General features: G+C 39.0%; 1 protein-coding gene across 1 annotated transcript in view; it reads left to right on the plus strand.

Moving 5' to 3' along the window:
• Positions 1 to 22,395, plus strand: part of syt9b (synaptotagmin IXb) — a 37,025-nt gene extending 14,630 nt beyond the window's left edge. The window contains exons 2-8 of the mRNA XM_046394814.1: positions 462 to 637; positions 2,182 to 2,399; positions 2,630 to 3,170; positions 14,899 to 15,019; positions 15,185 to 15,356; positions 15,435 to 15,564; positions 21,117 to 22,395. Coding sequence (XP_046250770.1) covers positions 462 to 637; positions 2,182 to 2,399; positions 2,630 to 3,170; positions 14,899 to 15,019; positions 15,185 to 15,356; positions 15,435 to 15,564; positions 21,117 to 21,194 — 1,436 coding nt within the window. The 3' untranslated portion in view covers positions 21,195 to 22,395. The remainder of the gene's footprint in view (positions 1 to 461; positions 638 to 2,181; positions 2,400 to 2,629; positions 3,171 to 14,898; positions 15,020 to 15,184; positions 15,357 to 15,434; positions 15,565 to 21,116) is intronic.
• The last annotated feature ends 409 nt before the right edge of the window (positions 22,396 to 22,804 follow it).

Genomic DNA, 22,804 nt, shown 5'->3' on the forward strand with positions numbered 1-22,804 from the left:
AAGTAAAGAAACCCAATAAGGTCTGAGATAACGTGATGTTTTATCCTCCTTCTCTGTGCCTTTGAAATGTTTAGCAAGGCTTGAGCTGAAATGCGACTGATAAAAAAACCAACAGTGGACATTCACAAAATGATTCTGCCAAACTACCTGCAATCATGAATTCATTATCACCCAAATCAGTATTCGTCTCAATTTCTCATTCTCTGGTTGTGAACACTGATTTGAATTTTACTTTCTAGTTTGCGTTTCAGAACCTTATCAACCTGTTGATAACTGTTGATGTATTTGGATAATTCATTGATTCAACTTCTGCCTACAGTGAGGGCTGTAATAGTTTTTCTTTCTCATTTAACATTCTGAATAGGCTCAGTCTGTCGTCCCTGGGGAGCCAGGTTTATCTGTGCCAGTGTTTTTCTCTGACAGTGCTCACTGCTCACTGAGTCTCTCTCTTCCATCTCTAGATGTATCAGTGAGCCTGTTGTCCCTGCTGGTGACCACCTGTGGTCTGGCTCTCTTCAGTGTGTCCCTCTTTGTCTCATGGAAGTTGTGCTGGGTGCCACTGAGTGGCCGTTTCCTCCCAGACGTCCTCAAGGGGGCGCACTTCCTGGGAGGAGACCAACAGCCCGTCCTCATAGAGGTAAGGGGGAGAGGTCATGTGGAACACGAGCAAGCCACAAAAAATATTACCAAATTTTTGAATATACATTTATACTTTTTAATCTTTAAAAATGGTATGTACTTTTACTAATTTTAATATTGCTTTAAATGAGAATATACAAAAATACTATGCACCTATTCGTATTATTCCTCCGACTGATCCCACCTTCAACTTATACAAGTAAATTAACATGTAACCTTAAACTCATTAAAAAAGTGCAATTCATGAGAGATTGAACTGATTAAATCTGATATTTGTGTTGCCAGACTGCGTTAATGTAAACTCATGTTGAATTCCTCCTCTTCCTGTTTACATCCAGTCAATATACAGTATCCTTTTAGGACACACCAGTCCATTACCACAGAATCAGGCTTGGCCAGCTCAAGTAGACAAGTCCAACAAATAGCTACAAGGCAATGAGAAAATGAGTGGTTGCACTGGGCTGTTGCAACTTTTCATATGCACTAATATGCACTAATGCCTATTTGTATTGCTGCATCTATTACAGAAGCAGTAGGCCTTAAAGCACTAAGCACAGCAGAGGAATATTAAAACCAGTACAAGATCTTTTTTTATTTATTACTTTATTTATGAAAAGCAGGAATCAATGAACATTTGGCATCTATGTTGAGTTCGAACATTAAAACTGAAATGAACTTGTTATTTTTCTAGAGGGCCTTTCTGCCATGTGAGAAAAGAGACAGTATTAAATGAAAAAACAAATCTGAGCTTTTTGATGAAGTGTGTTTGCTTTTATGATTTCCCCTTTGAGTAAAAGTGATGGTCTTTTTGGGGTCAAAACTTGCAACAAGCAGGACAACAACACTGCAAGTATGTACATGAAAGCAGTAGCCCTCAATACCTAGCTAGTTAAGAGTTAATGAGGGGATCAATCACCCCTGGATGGATCTTGGACCACAGTTTGTCTGTGAGCCTACTGTATCTACTGTGCATGGTAATTGTGTTGCTGTCTCTCCACAATTTACAATTTGCTTAAACATTTTTCCAGCTTTAAGCAGGTCCTTCACTTGCTTTGTGCATTGCATTGTGGAAGATCACTGTGCATCAACTGTCCACTAAAAAAGTCTTTTAGCAAAGTGATAAATATTACTTTTAGTACCAGCCAGTGCTGACATTAGTGTCTTCTAGATTAGCTTGTTTGCAGATTACACCTGAAACAGTATGTGAGTTTAAACAGAAAGGTTTACTTTCAAGCTTTTATTCATATTTTATTTATATCTTAATATAATCAATCAGTACCATCAGTGGCCAGATGATTGGGTGCCAGTAAAAGACAACACAAACATGGCATTAATCATGTCTTCAGTTCTTGTCTGACAGGTTTGTTTTAATTTTAATCCCAGTTTTAGTACCTTCAGTAAGGCCACCAGAGAAACAGACTATGGACGGTTTTTCATGTCAACCGAACTGATGTCTCTGAAATCAAGATGAACTGCTTTACCAAATTAGTATTTTTACAATAGGATTCAGTGACACTGTAAACAATTGTGTCTACTGTGCAGGTGGACGGGGAGGAAAGGGAGTACAGCGAAGATGGCTGTGTGAAAGAGCCTTCTGGGCCTCCTTCAGCTGTGGCTGTTCCAGAGTCAGCCCTAAAGATAAGTCACACATCACCTGACATCCCGCTGGAGACTCAGGCCAAGGTGGAGAAAAACCTGGTCCATACTCTGGCCAGGGACAGGGTCCAGAGACAGATCACTGAGCCTACTTCGTCTGTACGGTCAGTACATATCAGTCTCTGATGCTGCTGTTCAACTTTTGGTGTTAGCAGCTTACACAGATGGACACATACTACTAGACTTCTCGGTTCAGAGATGATTTATCACAAGGTTGACAGCATATAAGACATCAGGCTTGAGTGAACACAGTGGCCTCAGATTCAACAAAGAATATTTTCTGTGAAAATTATTTAAATGATCTTATATGCCTAAATTTTACACTATGTTATAGGCACAACTCCATCCGTCGTCAGATGAACTTGTCTAATCCAGACTTCAACCCTGCTCAGTTCCAGCGCCAGGAGTCTCTGTCTGGTTTGGGTCGGATTAAACCAGAACTGTACAAGCAGCGCTCCGTCGACGCAGAAGATGGTCGTCGTACCGACAGCTGCGGGCGTCTCAGCTTCGTCCTGAAGTTTGATTTTGATCTTGAACAGCTGATCGTAAAGATCCACAAGGCCCAAGACCTTCCCGCCAAGGACTTCTCAGGGACCTCTGATCCTTACGTCAAAATCTACTTGCTGCCTGACCGCAAAACCAAGCACCAGACCAAGGTGCACCGCAAGACACTCAACCCAGTGTTTGATGAGGTGTTTCTCTTTCCTGTAGCATATGCTGAGCTGCCGAACCGTAAGCTGCACTTCAGTGTCTACGACTTTGACAGGTTCTCTCGCCATGATTTGATTGGCCAAGTGGTTGTGGACAACTTCCTGGATCTTGCCGACTTTCCTCGGGAGACAAAACTGTGCCGGGACATACAATATGTGACCTCGGTGAGACCAATTTTTTTCCCTTTTTTTCTCCTCTTCTTCTATTTCACGCCACTGATTTCTTATTATTATAACCTAAATGCCATGTTTGTTTCTTCAGTCTGGCCATAATTTGCTCAAACAGTCAAAAGAGCAAAAAACCCTGTAAAAACCTGTTACTACAGCAGGGGGAAGGAGATATGTTAATGGGCGTATCTCATTTCCCTTCCAAGTGGAACTCATCTGTGGTTTCAAGAGGCAGAGACATAGAAATATACTTAGACACAGTTAATGTTTAATGAAAGGAGTAGGAAACACTTGGGGGTAGTGACCCAGATCTACACTGACATAAGACTGGGGTTGGTTTGACAGAGATACAGCGACACTGTCTATTTTACATTATTCACTTGGATAAGTCTACAGCGTTGGTACACTGAGTAACTCAGTAAAGAAGTTAGATCCTCCTGCCAGGGAATTCCTCATGGTTCGCCTGTCTCACTGAGTGAGGCTGGTGTGGCTCAGTTTGGGATAAGAACTCTTCTTGTCTTATTTATAGACAGATACTGCCGGTGGACAAAATCAAGTGTTTATGAGCATGATCTTATATAACAATTTTATAGGATAAGAGTAGACAAATAAGATTCAGTGTTAAAAATGTGAAGTATAGTTTATCAATCTTTTGTGCAAAGTTTTACCCTTAACATAACAAAGTAGGTTCAGTAGAGAACATTTACCACAATAAAAACACAGATGAGGACTTGTACGAGTCTGTCAGGGTATCACTTAAAATCAGTAGAGGCTTTCACATTCAGTTATGTGTCTCTGAAGCGCTTTGGTGGTGTTTACCTGTAACTTCTTCAGAGCTGTTTATGCACTCCTCCTTATGATTGTCATGAAGCTTAACTATCTCTGAGGAACTAGAAGTATTTTCTCTTTAGGTTATGGAAAAGACTCAATCCCTCATACCTAATCATTTTATCATAAGGTATTCCTGTTATAAGACCTTGTAAAAGAACAGGTGCTCACATCAGCTAGACAACTAGTCAAGAACGAGAATACAAGGTTCATTGAAATTCTGCAGCTATAAACAATTAACATAGAGAAATGAGGCCAGTACTGGTGACTGCTAATTTAATCAAATGTTTCTTGTGAGTCCTCTTTGTTGTATTGCTTGGGTGGAATAAAAACAGCTCCATTTGTCCTTGTGAAAATAATTGTGGCCTCAGTGCAGGTTGTATAGGCAGGTTGTATTATTCCATGATATTAGAACAAGTACATGTACATTTGGTTCACACAATGAAATATGCTTATGTCATGTGCATTTTAATGTGTAAGTAGAGTCTCTATAGGTCTGAAACGTGGTTTAAGTTCGTTTTTTAATTAATTCGTTTCCCTCCAACTCCCCAAAGAATATAACAGTGTATGACAGGTTTGATTATCCAGCTAACACCAGCAGAGGCCTATATTAAGTGCTTGTTTTGCTACTCCAAAGATCCTTTCCACAGAATCAAACCACCCATCGTGGCTCAAAAATAAGGCAGTGTTTCTTTTAACTATACTAGCAACATGACTCTAAAGATAGCCAGTATTTGGATACATTGCCATGATATTTGGGACAGATATACTTTGCCCCCAGAGGATGGCTTCATTGATGCCCTGACTTTTCATCTACCTCTTCCAGCAGGTTGACATTTTCTTTTAGGTAAAATGTCTCAAAACTATGTACATATTACCTGATATGTTCCCTTCAGGAACCATCCATCATAAGTGAAATTTTGCATTTGGAGCTGTAACACTAAAGACAATCAAGTCATTCCATCCAAAATCCTTCCATTCGCCTCAGACACTTTGTTATTAATAAGCACGTGCCAGCATGACAACACACGACACCAAGATGGTGACCATGGTAACCATTCTCTGGTAAACATCAGCATCTTTGTCATTATAAGCATGTTAGTATGTTTACGTTAGCATTTAGCTCAAAGCATTGCTGTGCCAGCGTACAGCCTCACAGATCTGCCAGTGTGGCATGTCTTAAGCCACATTCATCTTATATCATTTTGATCATAATAATTTTAACGACACCACCAAGTCAGAATAATGGAAGCTTTCTTCACATCCAGAAAACATTCCTGTCTTTTTTAGAAATTATATCTGAAAATGTGGGGCACTTCAATTTGATAGACATTTACATGTACTAATCCCTTTATATTTTTCGAGTTTGCTTTAGATGTAAATGCCAGAGGGGAACATTTAATTGCTTTTATCAATCATTTCTATGACTTTTATGATAATTTGTTTTTTTTTTCCTTATCGCTATCAACTTTATTTCAAAATTGAGGACTAGAAATCAGCCATATTAAAAAGAGTGTTTTAGGAACTTACCCCCCGGTCTCTGAAGTGAGGCCACCTCTCATCCTGATTTTTGGGAGAGACTATGACACCAACAACACAGCTGCTCTTCATCAAGTACTAAGTAATTAAGTTCAAAGTCAGAAAATGATCATTAGCGGAACTAATCAGCACTCAGCCAGTCCTGACCTGTTATTGCATCACAACCTACAGTAAAACCAAATGGGATAACATTCTCACCTCTTAAAATACACACTCTCCCTCACACAGACACACACACAGAGTCGTGTTTCCACCAATTTTGGGGATATTACACAGACTTACATTCATTTCCTGGAGGCTTAACCACCACCTAACCATAACAATAAACATTACTTGCCTAATCCTAACCCTGACCTTAACCAAACCCTAACCTCAACTGACTTTAAAGCAAGTCTTCATCCTAATATTTAATGATTTACGCTGTGGGGACTTGAATTTTGTTCCCATAAGTAAGACAGGTCCTCACAATGTGACTGTGGAAACCGATTTTTGTCTCCACATCTACAGGAATGCACGTACACACACACACACACACACACACACACACAAGCAAATCTTGTTGTTAACAATTATTGTTTTAACACCTTCCAACAGCATTCCCAACTAAATAAGGTCATTATAAATGGGTTAGAATCTCCTCTGAGGCATCCAACTTGTGAACTACAGCTGTCTCCTGTGTTTAAGCCTGAGAAGCCCTCTTTCTAAATATAATGCCTTATTAATCATCTGTTTACCCAAGACAGACAGCTATCAGCAATGCAAACTACCGGACTTTTCCGAGTTGGGGTAGGCCTGTGATGTGTATACCAAAGACATTATAATTTAAGATACATGATCTTTTTTAAGATTGTCCCTTTTGGTTCTTCTAGAAATTATGAGAAAAGGCATTTTCCTTGAACTGCATTTAAGAGTTTTTTTGCAGTGTAGTTGGTAAACATATTAAAAACACAATATAGCATTAAAATGTTTAACAATTAGAACTTTTATATGGTAAATTCTGTGGAAACATATGATAGGTCAGAGAGTGAAGAAGAAATTCTGTGAACTAGCTACCTAGCCACTCTTTTCTTTGCTATTGCACATATGATTATTCATTTTTATCAGCAATGGTGGTTATTCAACAATGAAGACATGCTTGAACATGCTTCATGACACCATCAAACTCTCCCTTTTGATTCAATTGAGAGACTCCTAGTGGCAGAAATTGCATTTTGATTTTATGCAAGGGTGCCCCATCTGATAAGAATTTAGCCTTTAGATGTTACTTCAGAAAGTTGAAAGAAGAAAGAAACCCATGATCAACATATTCATACATTTTGTCATCGTGTCACTCATGGATGGACTGTTGGTGACTTTTATCCAGTTCACTGCAAATCATTGTCTCTGTAACCTCCAGGTTCACCATCTGTCAAGAAGGATTACATGTGTAACGATAGTTATTGAAGCAGAGTGATGTGTCACTAGTTGGTTCTTTTCCTGATCTGGAGCACTAGGCTTAAGAACACAAACACACACACATACACACACATAGGTGTGCATGTTAAATTGCCCAAATTTGCAGCAGAAATAAATAGCTAATGTTCCATGTTTATGAAAACTGTATGGGGGGTATTTATATAATAATATATTAAGGTTTAAAGTTATGCACCATTAAGGACATGGCTGTTTTGAGTGACAGCTAGCTGTGAGCTGTCTGCTTGGTGTCACCAAGACTCTGAACTCGACGGTGCTTTTTTGGAGAAATTTTCATGCAAACGTTGGACAAATAATACAATTTGCTGTGTGGTTAATTGTGCTAACAGACCTGAGTAGACGGGTGCTGGATTAATGAGCAACCCTGTTAACTGGCGGGTAGCTGCTGTGAGCTATTTGCGGTGAATAAACCTGCTGTGACACAACTAACACAAATAATCCGAAACACATTCTTACATTATTTTGAGGCAAAATTTGCTTGATTCACTTGACAACTTATTTATTGTACACTATGGTGTGATCACAGCGAAAGCCTAGCTTGTTAGCCTTAGCTAGCTTGGTAGCTTCAGCTTCACACACTCCGCTTGTATGCCCACTTTTGGATTGGCCAGCTTAGGCAGAGTCAGTCATTGCCAAGATGTCGATAGCCAGAGCCTGTGAGTGACTCCATTCACCTTGTATTGCACAGTTTGATTAAGCAATTCAAATTAAGTGATAATTAGATAATGCTTAAATTTGAAAAATGGAGTGACATGGTTGGTCTTGACTGGATTTTTTGCCTTGCATATTCTAAAGCGTAAATCTTAATGTTAAAAAACAAAAAAATGGCCCACTGCTTTTGTTTGGTTCTCTCTGTGTTTGACCAAAAATCTAGATGAGTTACTTTAAGTATAGGAGATACTAAAAGTTATGCTTTTTTGAACCAGCCTCAATGATATTGATCCTAACATTATCAGACTAAGGCTTTTACTTTATATGAGTACAAACCAGAACATATAAAACAACAGTTTGTGTTGCTTCAATCTTATTTGCGTTTGCGTTCAAGTCCCAGTAATTTCTATCTGTAGGGGGGCTCTAAATAAATGTATAAATGTGAAGCTCCTACTCTCTCTCTCTCTCTCTCTCTCTCTCTCGCTCTCGCTCTCAGCATCCCCAGCAGAACTAGGTTACCTCCCCTGGGATTACAGAGAGGGACCCTGCGCTGGTCCAGTCTCCAGTTTTTGTGCATTAATCATGGCTCCTGGCACAAAATGAGCCTCTAGCCATCCCTGGCCATATGCACTGGACTGTAACATACACATTTCTGAGCTGTATACGTATAAAAAAAAATAAATTAAGTGTCCTCTGCGGGGTATACATTATAAGATCAGCCATTGGACACTGCCCTAGTCCACAGTGCCTGAACTTGTTAACTGTATACTCTTACTTAGACACATTAATTTATGTTTCCTTTATTGAAATTGGTATATAACATTTGTGAGTTTTAATTAATTCCATCCTGAGGCTTGCCATGGCAAGTCTTTTCTTCTGTCTAAAATTACGGTACCCCACTTTAATCCATACATCATTAGCTAATTACTGAAACAGTAATTAAAATCCCTCTCCGGAAACCACATGTTCCTCTGTCGGCTCAGGAGTGGATCCTGTCTGGCTGTGCGCTGGATTTGTCCTTCACTATTAAGTTCCATACAGTGCATCTGTGGCATTAATAAATAGACCTATTTAATGATTACTTTATATGAATGTAAACCCACTTCTCTGGCTCCCCATTGCCTTCGTTGTTTCTATGGAGTGCAGAGTGTCCTGCAGTTAAAGAAAAACCCTAGCTGTTATTGTAAACTCATGGGCAAAAACATATATAGCATATATATATGGTATGTAGTTTTCTCTATGTGTGTTCACTCATGGGAGCTGTCTCATTCACATGAACATAAAAACAGCAACATTTTCTTTCAAACAGAACAAACTAGATAATTAACCTGTCCATGAGATCTACAGTAGGTATGACATCACCTGGTTTTTCTACCCTCGTTTTGGACGTGAGTTTATTGGCTTTTTTCTTTTTGTGCTTTACTTAGCAATACAGGCTGTTGAAGGTTTAGCTAGAACTGGAAGGTTTGGCTGCCCCTTTTCTGCCATTCTTGTGCAGCTAACCCACTAGAAGTATACCTACTGAGACGACTCCGGCCATGTGCAATGAGGGTACAGGCAGAGTGTGTACAGGCAGGCAGGTAGGTCATTCAGTCATTTTATTTAAACTTAATAAAGATTGGATTGGCTCATTACAGGCCTGTAACAGCTACAGACAGAACATTTTTTCTTTTTGTGTCAGAGCATTTGAATTATTGATTACTGTCGAGATGTAAAGAGAATTTCAGTAAATATAAAACTACCTCAACGACCCAAGGGAAAACGAGGCAGCATAATAAGAGGAAACTCTCCAGGCTCACTTCTCAGTCCTTACCTTGTTATGAACCATCCTGTAATCCATCTGAGTCAACATGTAGGCAAGAATAACCTTACATTTAAATACTTAATTTCCTGGGATGTTCACGTTAGTATATTGAATATATGCTAATGCATAGTTCCCTCATTTTTGGCTCTATTTTGGGAGTATAGCCTATTTAATCTTGAAATGTCAACACACTTCCCAGCTTGTCTACTGAGTAGTTTATCTCGTTTGAATAGATCATGTTAACATGCATGTTACTGCCTTTCTTTCTATCAGACAATACAATGAAGAGCTCAGAGACATTGCAACCTGCAGCTCCTGCAGGGCCAATCAGTCTGGTTGGCCTGTAATCAGGGTCTTGATAAATGGGGTCAGCATGTGTGTCTGCATGTGTGTGTCTATATGTGTGTGTGTGTGTGTGTGTGTGTGTGCGTGCGTGTGTCTAATTTTGTAAACAAGGTTCCTAACGATGACAAATGGTACCATATAGCAAGCACATATTCTCCCGTTTGCCCTTATGCACCAAGTGAAACATTAAGAGAAATATGATCCTCTAGATGCTTCTGGTTGACTGAGTCAGTAAAAGGTCCTGAACATATTACAGATAGAAACATACATAGAATCTATACACAGATGAAATAAGTATAGAGCATTGTCCTTTGTTTAAGCTGATGTATCAGGAATGTTGACGTGAAAAGAGGAACTTTTCAAAGCTCAACAATCTGCTTACCCTTCTGTGAAAACCATATATCAACCGATTTGGTGATTTTGAATTTGAATTTTTCAGATAAACTTGAAAAGTAAATGTTTCTCCTTCTTCTTAAACTCTTTAAAAAATCTTCTTGCTAAAAATTATTTACTGAGCTCATGAAACTTTAGAGATACACAGGACAGCCATTCTACAAACATTAGCTGATCTGTAGATGTTTAAGGTTGATGAGCTCATCCTTAAACATCTTCAGCGGTAAAATACAACACACATCTTAACGCAGCACTGATATTAATCCAGAAACAGATACATCAGATATCACAGACAGTCAGTACTTTTCATACTTCACTCATGACATTTTAAGATTTTGAATGTTTTATTTGTAATGAAATATTTTCACAGTGTGGTATTATTACCTTTAGTTATATACAGTAATGAATATGCCAATGCTGATTGATTCACAGTTAAATTAATGATCCTATTCATGAGACAATGTGAGGCAGACATTGGAGTATTTAAAGATTTTCTTTGAAAACTGCAACTTATTATATTTGATGTCTTCATACTGTATGTACTACAAATCAGCTATCCACACCAGTTTGTATGTAACTGTATCGCTGTTCTTTACTGAGCGTTATGAAGGATCCAGTAGCCTAACCTGATTCTGCCAGGATATATTTGTCTATACTGCTAAAGTTCTGCCTGTGCAGTGATTTATTTACTTCCACCATGTTCAACCAGGCAGATATACTGTACTGTTTATTGGCCATTGTGTAAAAGGGTCTCTAGTATTTAAGAGAGCTGATCACTGTCTTTCTTTGTCCTTATACTGTCCTCATACTCCTTTCAGTTCTTTGGGTATTGTTAACTACATTATTAGAATAGAAAAATAATATTACTCAAAAATAAAAACTATTTGCTGTTGCCACATGAGCTGTGGTTTTTTGCACTCCGGGTAATGTAGTCTTGTGTGGAGGAATTCTTGTTAAGCTGGCTGGTGTATAGTTTTTGCAAGGAGCATATTCTGAAAGCGGGTCTGGTAAAAAAAACAAAAACAAGAAAACACTAATATTGACATAGCTACATAGCTACTGCTGATGTTTTATTGATGGGCTAGTTCAGCTTGGACTCTTACAGTACACATTTTCTAAATTAAGACTGTATCACAAACTGGTTTGTAAATACCCACATGTATCACGACTTTTTAAGAGTTATAAGGATTTCCCAGGCAATGAGTCTAACACAAGACCCTTGAATTCGATTTTGGCACATGTAAGATTCTGTGGTTTTAAAGCCTGATCCAATAAAGAGAATTAAAGTCACCATATCTAGACATACTATATGCTGCTTTCAGTTCGATATTTTTCAATAAGCTTCTTTTGAAACCCCCAACTTTTGGCAAAACTAAATTGCTGGAGTATCCTTGGAATAATGTTAGTATCTATTAACTTAGATCCTCCTTTGCTTCTTCTTTTACTGTACAAAGATTGTTTTTTGGCACTAGTAGAATCTTCAGGATTTATGGAAAATATCATGCTTCAACACGGTCATCCCAGCCTGTCACTGATGCTTTGTCATGCCCCTCATCCAGACACAGAAAATACTTTTTGGTATCTATGCTTGATGTGAGAAAGCATTCTGCCATGAAGCCTGAGACATGCTTAGGTCAACATAAGACACTAAAACTGCTTAGTTAGGTTTAAAAAGTGACATGTGTTTCCTGTCACACAGGACGTGGAGACTGCAAACTATGCTTTAATTGCCTTGTACTGACATGGACATGTTTGCATTGGAGATCCATCAAAGCCCAGTGCGTCTCATCCAAACACATAATGGTACCACACCCAGGTCTGGATGAGACGTTGAAGGATGTGCAAAAAAGCTGATATTTGATTCCCTGGAAATGAGACTGGGCCCCATTGTCACAAAGTGTCTGCCAAGGTCTTTGTTTAAGGTATTATTTAATTGCATAGTGACACATGTTAAACACACAGGCATACACACACAAGGGGGTTACAAAAAGGATGGAGGGGTAAAAAGATCAGAAAGAGAGGAGAGAGATCGAATAAGACTGAGCCTTTTATTATTAAAGACACAGCAGGAGAGAGGCTTGCAGATAAATCCTATCTGCTCCAGAGGGAGAGAAGGTGCTAGTATTATAATTGGCGAAGATAGACTGTCCACACTCTCTCCCTGCTTTATTGGAGTGCTTTAGAGCACTGGTCTAATTTCATTGGCCAAGCACAAGTGACCATAATCCTTACCGCAGGCTTGATTTGAGTGCTCATAAAAGTAGTGAGCATCACTCTATAGTCTGAAAACTTAAGTGTGCTGATTGAGAGTGTATGTGTGTGTGTGTGTGTGTGTGTGTGTTTGTGTGATAGGAGAAGGATATCACATTATCTGAGGAGAGCTGAAGGGTTTGCCAATCCATCGTTCATGTGAGTGTGTGCCTGTTTGTGCATATCAGTGTGTGAATTCCTGCAAAATTCATGTGTTTGTTACACCTTGGAGACATCATAAGCTGTAAATCTTTAACACCTGAGGCTTGGAGTAATGATGATGATGCAGAGTCAGTGGTGGATTCTGCCTCAGCAACTTGTGTGATGAATCGAGTCATCACACAGTCAGAATGTCTTGATCTTGGACAGCCCTGCTTGTGTTAGTGTGGTGGGTGTGTATGTGTGTGTGTGTGTGTGTGCATTTACGTGCTTGCAGGCATGTAGACAGTGACATATGTGATGAATTAACTCATTTTGTTTAATTTGATTTTCAGCAATTTGAGCACCAGATCCAGAGCAGTAGCATCCTAATGTGTGTGTGGGGGTGTGTGTGTGTGAGTGTACACGTATTCCTGTATTTGTTGGGACAAAACACTGTCTCTGCAGTTACATTGTGAGGACTTATGGGAACAAAATTCAAGTCGCCACAGCGTAAATGCTTAAATATTAGGGTGAAGGCTTTAAGGTCAGGTTGAGGTTAGGGTTTGGTTAAGGTCAGGGTTAGGATTAGGCAAGTAATGTTTATTCTTATGGTTAGGAGGTGGTTAAGCCTCCAGGAAATGAATGGAAGTCTGTGTAATGTTCCAAAAGGGATGGAAACAACACTCTGTGTGTGTGTGTGAGAGAGAGAGAGATAGAGAGAGAGAGTAGTCTGACTAATTAATCTTAATCAGCATCAGAAGGAGCACATATTGATGTCTAAGTGACACAGTGATTTACTAATATAACCACTACATCTGACCTTTAACTGGGCTTTCTAGTTAATTGGTTACTTCTGACAAAGACTAAGTGCAAAATCATTAACGTCCTGTGTATTAATCACTGATTGGACAGGATGCATTTAGGCACATCAGATAGTTGTGTTAACTTGGTTTAACTGTGTCCTAAAGCAGCCGAATGCAGAAGAAGAGAGTTTTTGAATTTAATGACTTGTGTTTGAAAGCTGAAACAACAACTGGAACCACATCTGCCAATTTTCTTTTTTTCATTTTGGTATGGTTAAGTATCCAAAGTTTCAGACATTTTTTGCTCTTTTCACTTCCTGTTTAAAATTTGGTAACAGGGAGCTCTATGTCAGCCCAGTATGTGGGAGAAAGCGTAAAAATGTGCACACACTGAATCAGAGTTTCCCCCGTAAGAAACCTTGTGAGTGCTTATCTCATGAATGCACCACTCATTCTCACACCCTCACACCTTATTTTCAGATGTGTTAATTGGGAAAAGAACTTGACAGGTGCATGACAGTGGCTACGTCGTGAGAGCAGTGATATTCTCGTAGGGACAGCAGTAATTAAATGTAATAATAATTCCATAAGTATCGAAAACCAGGCTGCATATCATTGAAATATTCAGGACATGACATTCCTGTGACTCGAAACATGCTGATTAATAATGAGTCATGCTGTTGCATGCTGCAGATGTGATTAAAAGCTTTCCATGTTTTTTCTACTGGAGGTGTCACAGACATGATCCAAATCAGGGGTGCAAAGGCTCGTGTGACACGTTATAATGTGCCTTATGTTGAATCCACATATTGATTTTCAGGGATTTGGATTTCACCTTTTATAAACGTTCATAACCACTGATTCATAAGTTTAACTTCAACCCTTGTTGTTTTTCTCAAACTTAAAATTATAGTCTAACACTTACTAAGTGGTTTGTCATCAGCTGAGATTTCGAAAAGGAAGGCAAAACCTTGGAAATTCTTGAGCTGGGTAACCATGATCTGTTTTAAGGTGTATAGCACATAATTTATTGAGTTTATTGCCTTGTAGTCATCTACGTAGTTTATATTTGATGCACATGTGCATGAATGTACATCAGCAACAGCAGAGTGAGGCACTGATCTACAGCTGTTGGGGTGCCGAGGAATATAATAATGTGTTAACATATGGCACACAGAATGAAGACTGCTAACTTGCTGGATGTGGTGCTGCTACTGGGCCTTACTGCCAGTTTACCCCAGTGGCAGTGGTATTATCAATATAAAAGTCACTGAATATAAAATTGAATATAAGTCAGAATGAATTTGAATTTTCTCTGCTTGGGGGCAAAAGCTGAGACTAAGTACATAGATAATCCAGCATGTGCCAAGTTTTTCACGTGATGCTTAACATAGGGATTATTGATGTCATGATTCTAATAACAGTTAGTCTTTAAAATATTGACAATGCAAGAATGGACAGTACTTGCTTACTATAAAAATACAATATGTTTCCGTAGGACAATGTGGACCTGGGAGAGCTGATGTTCTCACTGTGCTATCTCCCTACGGCTGGCAGGCTCACCATCACTATGATCAAAGCCAGAAATCTCAAAGCCATGGACATTACTGGAGCTTCAGGTGGGTGCTGACTGACAATGCAATGTTTCCACTAAGGTGGGGCAGTGAAATACACAGATAAGGTGAAGAGTGCTTTATTGTTAGTCAACATAGTATTTTGTTTCCTGGCGTTCCAGGTGAATACAATTTGAAATCCTGAACTTGCCACATGTTACCTTTCTCCAGATCCATATGTCAAAGTGTCCCTGATGTGTGATGGCCGGAGGCTAAAGAAGAGGAAGACTTCAACCAAGCGCAATACACTGAATCCGATTTACAATGAAGCCATTGTGTTCGATGTTCCTCCTGAGAATATCGACCAGATCAGCCTGCTCATAGCCGTCATGGACTATGATCGGTTAGTATTGGTTTCGTCTACAGTGCCTTAAATGATGCAACATTTTGGAGTCTCCATGTTGCTCTTTCTGTCCTTCAGGGTTGGACATAATGAAGTGATAGGAGTGTGTAGGGTGGGCAATGAAGCAGAAAGTCTGGGGCGAGACCACTGGAATGAGATGCTGGCATACCCACGGAAACCAATTGCACACTGGCATCCACTCATAGAGGTAATGTCTGTTTATGTTTTAAACTTAGCTTTCTTACTTTTATTCTTAGAAAACAAACACTCTTACAAAGTAAGTATTCTTGCTAGGGATGCGCCGATACTGGTATTGGGTATCAGTCAGAAGCAGTAGATTACAGCAATGTGACATTAACCTCTTGTCAGTTGAGCTGAGGATCTAGGTGGAGGAGAAGAAATGTCATCAGTTTGGAGATATTTTTGGATAAGGGATCATGAAAAAAGTAGAGCAGACTGCAAACTATGCTCCAATTGTGTATTCTAAATTGTCAAGAATCCAGCAAGACTTACAGACTTGTTACAACAGCAGGCATTATATACTACAGTCTCTCAAAGACAGAAGTGTGTTCTGGGAATATTTGGGTCTGAATATGAGCTTCCCAACAATCTTACCACTCAGTGGACTTGTCTTTAACTTTTACATCAATTTACTTAAGTGTTAATGAGGGTACTCAAGTCGCTAGTCAGCATCAGCAAGTACGGACAAAGATGAATTGAAAATGGATGGACGGATGGAACATCTTGTTTAGCATGTTAGCATGCTAACAGTTGCATATTAGCATAACACACAAACTGTTCACTTTTAATGTGTGTACAAAGAAATACTGACCATCTTTCTATGCAAGAGAAGTATAGAGCCTTTGATGTACACTCTGCAGTTTGATTTTTTTAAAATATGATAAGTCAGTAGCTTGGCCCTTAACCTCAGAATCACCACTCAGTTTTCACTAGGCTAAAAAAATAATAATACTCAAGTAAAAATATACCTGTGCAAGAATATTTAAAGAGTAAAGTTGTGCACATTTTTCTTGTGTAAGGTGTACATGCGCTTGTCTAAACAAGAAGAGAAATCCAGAAATACAAATAAAGGGAATCTAAATTTGTTATGTTGCCATGTTATGGATTTATTTTTGAGGTACAGTTAAAAAAAAAGAAATAAAACAATTACATAACAAAAATACTGCATAACTGCATACTTGACTTGTTTTGCTGTGATTAGCTCACAGAGAGACACAGTAAGAGGTGGCTACATTCACTGAGCTGTTTCTATTTTTGAATTTTCAGCCCACACTCATTAAAAAAAAAACAGAGCACTCTAAAACAGATGCTGGACTGATTCATGTAAATTCATGTGGAGCTAAATCTATTGGTATTCAGCTGAAGGGGTCAGAAGATAAAACGCTTTAAAATGGATCACAGTCTGGGTAAATGTAACGCCTAGCATCAGCTATGACATGCATTAGCATTTGCCTGATCATGTGTGTCTTTTCTCTCTTTTGAAGGATTTAAAGATTTACTTCAAGCTTTACTGAGAGACGTGCTGGCATGTTCAACATTCTTTACAAAGAAATGTGTAATGGGCACTAGCCAGATGGAAGCTAGCTTGTTATCTGTTACCTTTGGTTGTCATGAGGACTGGTGACATGATCCCCCTCCATGCATCATTATTTTTACCAGAGGAGGTCTGGTGATGCTCGTTATGAGAGTCTCAGGACCCCAGGAATATTATTCAATCTCTAATGAACATGTCTGATTTTCTTTAGCTGCCCTAATGACATTTCCATCTAAAATCAGGCCAACACATGTATCATGAGTATCTATTTAGATTATTTTACCATCTAGACTGACGTTAGTCATGTGTGCTTCTTTCCCAAAGTGATACTAATGCTTGTCAGTGATGGCTGCTGCAAGTATATTCTTTACCAGCTCACCCTGTTTTATAGTCCATTTTCAGAGTTCAGAACTTAAAAAGATTATGTAGCTGCATTTGTATAATTTTGCAGTATATCATTCAAAAATACAGATATAATTTAATATCGAAGAGAAACATTTTGAATTTAGTCCAGCCTCCATTGGAGACCATTTGATTTTTAATTGTATGGCAGTGCATTGCAGCATAGAGTTTACCCCTCTTCAGTGGCTGTCACAGGCCTGTAACAAGCCTGGCGTCCCTTATTTGGTTCAAATGAAATGACTGAACGGCCTTCCATCATTTGTCTGCCAACATACCTCAGCCATGACAACAATGCACTATGCTTTCACAACCATGTTGACGTTAGTTTTAGGTTGGACATTTGACTGACATTAACCCAGAGCACTGGGTGAATATCCAACCTAAAACTTCACAGCGCTGGCCGAACAGCTCTGAGCTGAAGAACAATCTCGTTGCAGTAGTAACAACAGACTTGTTAAAACCCAGTTGCACACCAGCAGCAGCGAGCAGTGACCCACTGAGTCAAACATGGCGGTGACTGCAGCAGTGACAAACTGTCATTCAGCTTCTAAACCAGTTAGCACCAAGGACACATACACAGTGAACAGTAACTGCCAGGCCAGGTAGCCTTTTTACACTGAGCAACTCTCATGATGGTTATTTTGTGTTTAGATGGTTGTGGCATCTAAAAGAGTTGTGTAGCTTTTTAGGCTTGACTCAGTGTAGTTAGGCAGTTCATGTCTTCCAGAGGAAGGGCTTCAGAGGGAGGCCTGAAGGCAGGGGTGGGACTTTTTTCACTGGGACTCTTTCAAAATCTAACTACTAAAGCTTGTTTCTTCAACATTACTGAGCCCAACTTTATCAACCTAACACAAACATGCCAATATTCTAGACTTCCTGATATTGCCAAAGAAAAGACAATTACAGTTTAGACAGGAAACAAATATAATAAAGTATGAGCACTGTAGAGTGATGGATATGTGAGGCTTCACCAACAGCCTGCTTTTTCCAAGCATCACACTGTCAGGCATGATGACACTCAGAACAGTGTGAACCGTGAACTTAAACACACTCCCTCACACGCACAGTTTCAGTTTAATGGAATACAGAGCGTTTCAGCAACACCAAGAAAACTGTTTTGAGGGCAGTTCAAGTCCCTCCTCTCAGAATAGTTTTCCCTCATGCTGTTGTTAAACATAGAGCTAAGAGTGGCTGCTGCCTGTGAATGCTCTGTCCCTTCTTATTCTCTGTGTGAGTGAGAGCAGCTGCAGCAAGCAAAAATATTCAACAAGGGTTTTGTTGTGTTTGAGTAAGGGCTGTGCAAGCAGTTAAAGCTCTTTTTTCGTACCTTAAGTCCACATTGGTATTGTTTCTTAGTTGCCTCCTAACAGCAGGATTCTTTCCACTTGTCCCAGCGATCTACTCAGTGTTTTACTGAGCACTGGATCAAGCTGTAGAAGTAAATGAAGAGCGAGGTGTTTTAATACTGGTGGGCCCTGACATGCCCAACACTGGTGAAGCTAGATGAGCTCTCTTGCTATCTCTAGGGCCATTGGTGTAGCACTGACACACACACACACACGCACACACACATGCACACATGTATACACACAAGCATGCCCACGCACATTCAGTGAGCTTCACTCTCCTCTAGCTGTGTCTTATCCGAGGCTATTAGCAGCAGCAGCACTGGACTACAGGGCCTGAGAATCAGACTAATGGCTTATTTGTGTTTCTTTAAAAGCTCCTCACAAAGGTCCTGAGGGAACTTGGTCAACTGGTTACCTCTCTCTCACACACACACACACGGTCTCAAGTGCATGATATGCACACATAAAGTATGCACAAATGAAAACTAAGATTAAATTCAACAAATTATTGCAAACACTTGCAACATGCTATCTTATGTGCACTCACGATATATACACACAAACTCTTTCTGACTCACTCTTATCCACAGTTGACTTTTATGGCTTTTCTGAAGTGTTGATGTAAGCTTCGCTGACCCCCTGACCACAGTCTGAGAGCATTAATAATTCACCAACTTGATGTCTTCAGTCAGGGCCGTAAACACACACACACGCGCACGCACACACACACATACAAACCAAGACCAACAACAGCAATGCTCTAGAATTCCCCAGAGTCATTTCAAGCCAGTTCTGATGCTATTGAGTGGAAAGCAAAGAAAATGAAAAAAATAAACAAACAAAACAGAAAGAATGGTCCTCCACTTTGTCACATGAATGAGTGGTTGAACAGAAAAACACACTGCAGGGCCCGGTCTTAGGAAGCAAGGTTAGTATTTTCACAAACCAAGTTTGAGCTTATATCCCTGCATTTTCAGTCCCACAGGGCTGGCTCTGGTTAAAACACTTTGCCATCATAGCCTGCTCAGTCAGCCTGCTTCAGGGTCAGTTAAATTCCAGTGAGAGAGGATCAGATCAAAATCATCAATCAGCTCTCACAAAGAAAAGATTTACTATTTCAAAAAATGTTTTTTGAAAACCTGTCCTATTAGTTGAATTTTTTTTTTGAAAGTGGTTCAGCATAGCTCACAGGTCTCTACTGGTTTAACCGTGGACATTTGAACTTGTCTTTAGGCTTAGCCACACCACTTCTTTGGTGGAAAATCAAATCATTCCAATAGAATTAACAAGATGAGTACGTTTTTTGTTTCAGGCTAAACTTTGGTGAATTTTACTCTGCAAACTTGCATTGATAGCAAACTGTTGACCAACAGCAAGCCATCTGGACATGACATGAGTTTTGAGTATGAGTATTGTGAGTAAGAACTCAGGTTTTGTGTAATTTTAAGGACATTAGAGGTCATTACAGGATCTGGAATTTTGAGTAACCTGCTCTTAATTCAGGACTGTTCCAGCACCATGAAGTGTCCTATTAATTCAAAAATAAAATAATAATCACCTACTAACCATCAACCAGCATCACAAAAAGTCAATGAACAGATTCAGTGTGACAATAATGATTTTTTTTATCAATAGAACAAGGTCTCATTCATGTCTGAGGTCATCTGTTAACTTAATCTCATTAGCCAGTACTGTATTGTGTATACATCTGTGCACTGCATTGAAACAAATTGCCATCACTGTTGCTTTGATGCCTTTAAATGGCTGACATGACATCTGGACCATGTGTGTATTCACTCTGTCAGATTCACACACTTTTAGCCACAGTAAGCAGTAAGTTGCTCATCCACCATGGGTTTAAAGGTAATTATGCAGCACATTCTTTTAACAATTTCTCTGTGACATGATTCACGATTTCAGAGTGGTGATGCAGACTGGTCAGTCAGTTGTTTAAGTGGTAGCACATTTCCTAAACTACTCTTCAAATCAACATGAAGTGTGATATTGGTATTTAATTGTCGCATAAACTTTGTATCTGGCACTGTCGTCATGTCAAAACGAATACTTGACCAACCCTCGTCGATGTCTGTTATCTCAAAAAAAATTCCATTTGCATGTGTGCAAATAAAATGGATATTTTCCAACACTGATGCCACAATGTGTTCTAAATTTAGTTTGTTTATACACAAAATGGGCTGATGAAACCTGTAGTAAACCCCCCACAAGCTCTGTAAAGTTCTTGCCAGCCTCACGCAGATTTGCCAGGCTACTACCAGAACTGACCCTGATCAACAACATTTGTTACATACAATGTAATTTGGATTGTGGTTTTGTTTTCTCATATTAGGGCAATAATTTACATATATAAAACAAAAATAAAATGTAGTTTTGTTTCACTTCTGTTTGTAACTAATCTGATGCTATTTCTTGTCTTCTCTCTGCACTGTGGCTCAGTGGGTCGGACAGGGAACAGCAGGCAGTGGAAGCCAAGGAGGATCCACCAATTCCCTGAAAACACCACCATCACCATGATCACACACACACACACACACACACACACAAAATGGTAGAAGAGATGATGGACCTCCACTCGGTCCAACTGAAATGTTAGAACATACAGTATAAGGTGTGATTAACAAGCCTACAGAAGTAACATGAACTAAAAGCCATTACACAGATTTGTGTGTCATTAGATTGAACAAGGCTTTGGTGTGTTAACACTGTTGCAAAGGCTAATCCAGACTTTCTACTTCCTCTTGTATCTTCACAACCAAAAACCACTTAACTACATTCCAGCTGAACTACTACAGTGCTATTTTTTTCAGTTTGAGTTGTTACTGACTGAGTATTAACAGGTTGACATTATTTAACAGGTCAAGCTTTTTTAGCAAATTGCAGTTTGTGGACCAAAATCGTAAATCTTTAGGCCACTGTGTGATGCTGTAGCTTGTGATTTGTGTGAGTGATCAGCTATGTAGATAAAGTAAGCATTACAAAGATGAGGTTACATAATTAGAAAGGACAAAGAGGGCATTTTATCAAACATTCAAGTTTGACAAAATGGGCAATCCCCACAGAAAACTGCCGGTCAAGATGTAAACTTAAGAGAACTTGCTCCATGAAAAATAAAGCGTTTTATTTACTGCATGTGAAATTCATACTTTGTTGACTGGGTGTGGTCAATATAAAGGAAATGTTTTTTCTGGCAAAGGAGCCAACCTGGTCTCCCCAAATGGTGTAAGAATAACACGCTAATGTCTTAAGTTATTTCATGCTATCAGAAAAACCTTTTTTTGCTGATCACATTAAGTATTTCTCATGTCATTTTAATTGCGAACGTCATAGGCAGACAAAAGTAAAGTAACATAGCACAAAGAAAGTGAAAATCCAAACATGGAGGAGATTGACATGATGGTTGGGCCCCAACCCATGACCCAGGAGACCAACGTTTCAGTTCTACGTGAAAGCAATTGTTGACTATTTTGATTTAGGTCTGTGAATTAACTTATGTATGATTTTTTAACTTTTGCCATGTAAGAAATCTTATTTTAACGTTTCATAACATAACCATGTAGTTTTTATGCCTAATCCTAACCAAACTACAACCATAGCTTACAAATAAGACAACAGATCATATGATGAGAGTTACCTGATGCTCTTTCTTGCACGTCTAGTAAACTAGTAAAATGCAAATGGAATTAAATGATACGTGAAAGTGGTGCGATTGATGATCTTGGTTTTCTAGGTTAGAGGATAATTCTGGTTTACAACTTGAGTATTAATTTTGGTGGAAAAGTGTTGCACTGTTATGTTAAAGACATTTTAAGTAAAATCACTTGTGCAAAAAAGTACTCAAATCAAAGAAAAAAGGAAGTTGTTGCTGATTTTTTTTTTTTTTTTTTTTTTTTTGAGGGGGGTATATGAGGCTACAAAATAAAGTGCATTCAGTTGTTAGTTTGTAGACTAGTGGTACAACATCACACCACTAAATCCTTATCGCCAAAACAACAATACATTCCTTTTCTATAGACATTTAGTCTGTGGACACAACTGATTACCAGATATAAGCAAAGAAACACCTTCTTCAGTGTAGCCATCCTACACAAGGGCACAAACCTTGGACTACTGAAAAAAAAAATTAA

The sequence above is a fragment of the Scatophagus argus genome, chromosome 7, assembly GCF_020382885.2.
Source record: "Scatophagus argus isolate fScaArg1 chromosome 7, fScaArg1.pri, whole genome shotgun sequence".
NCBI classification, from domain to species: Eukaryota; Metazoa; Chordata; class Actinopteri; family Scatophagidae; genus Scatophagus; species Scatophagus argus.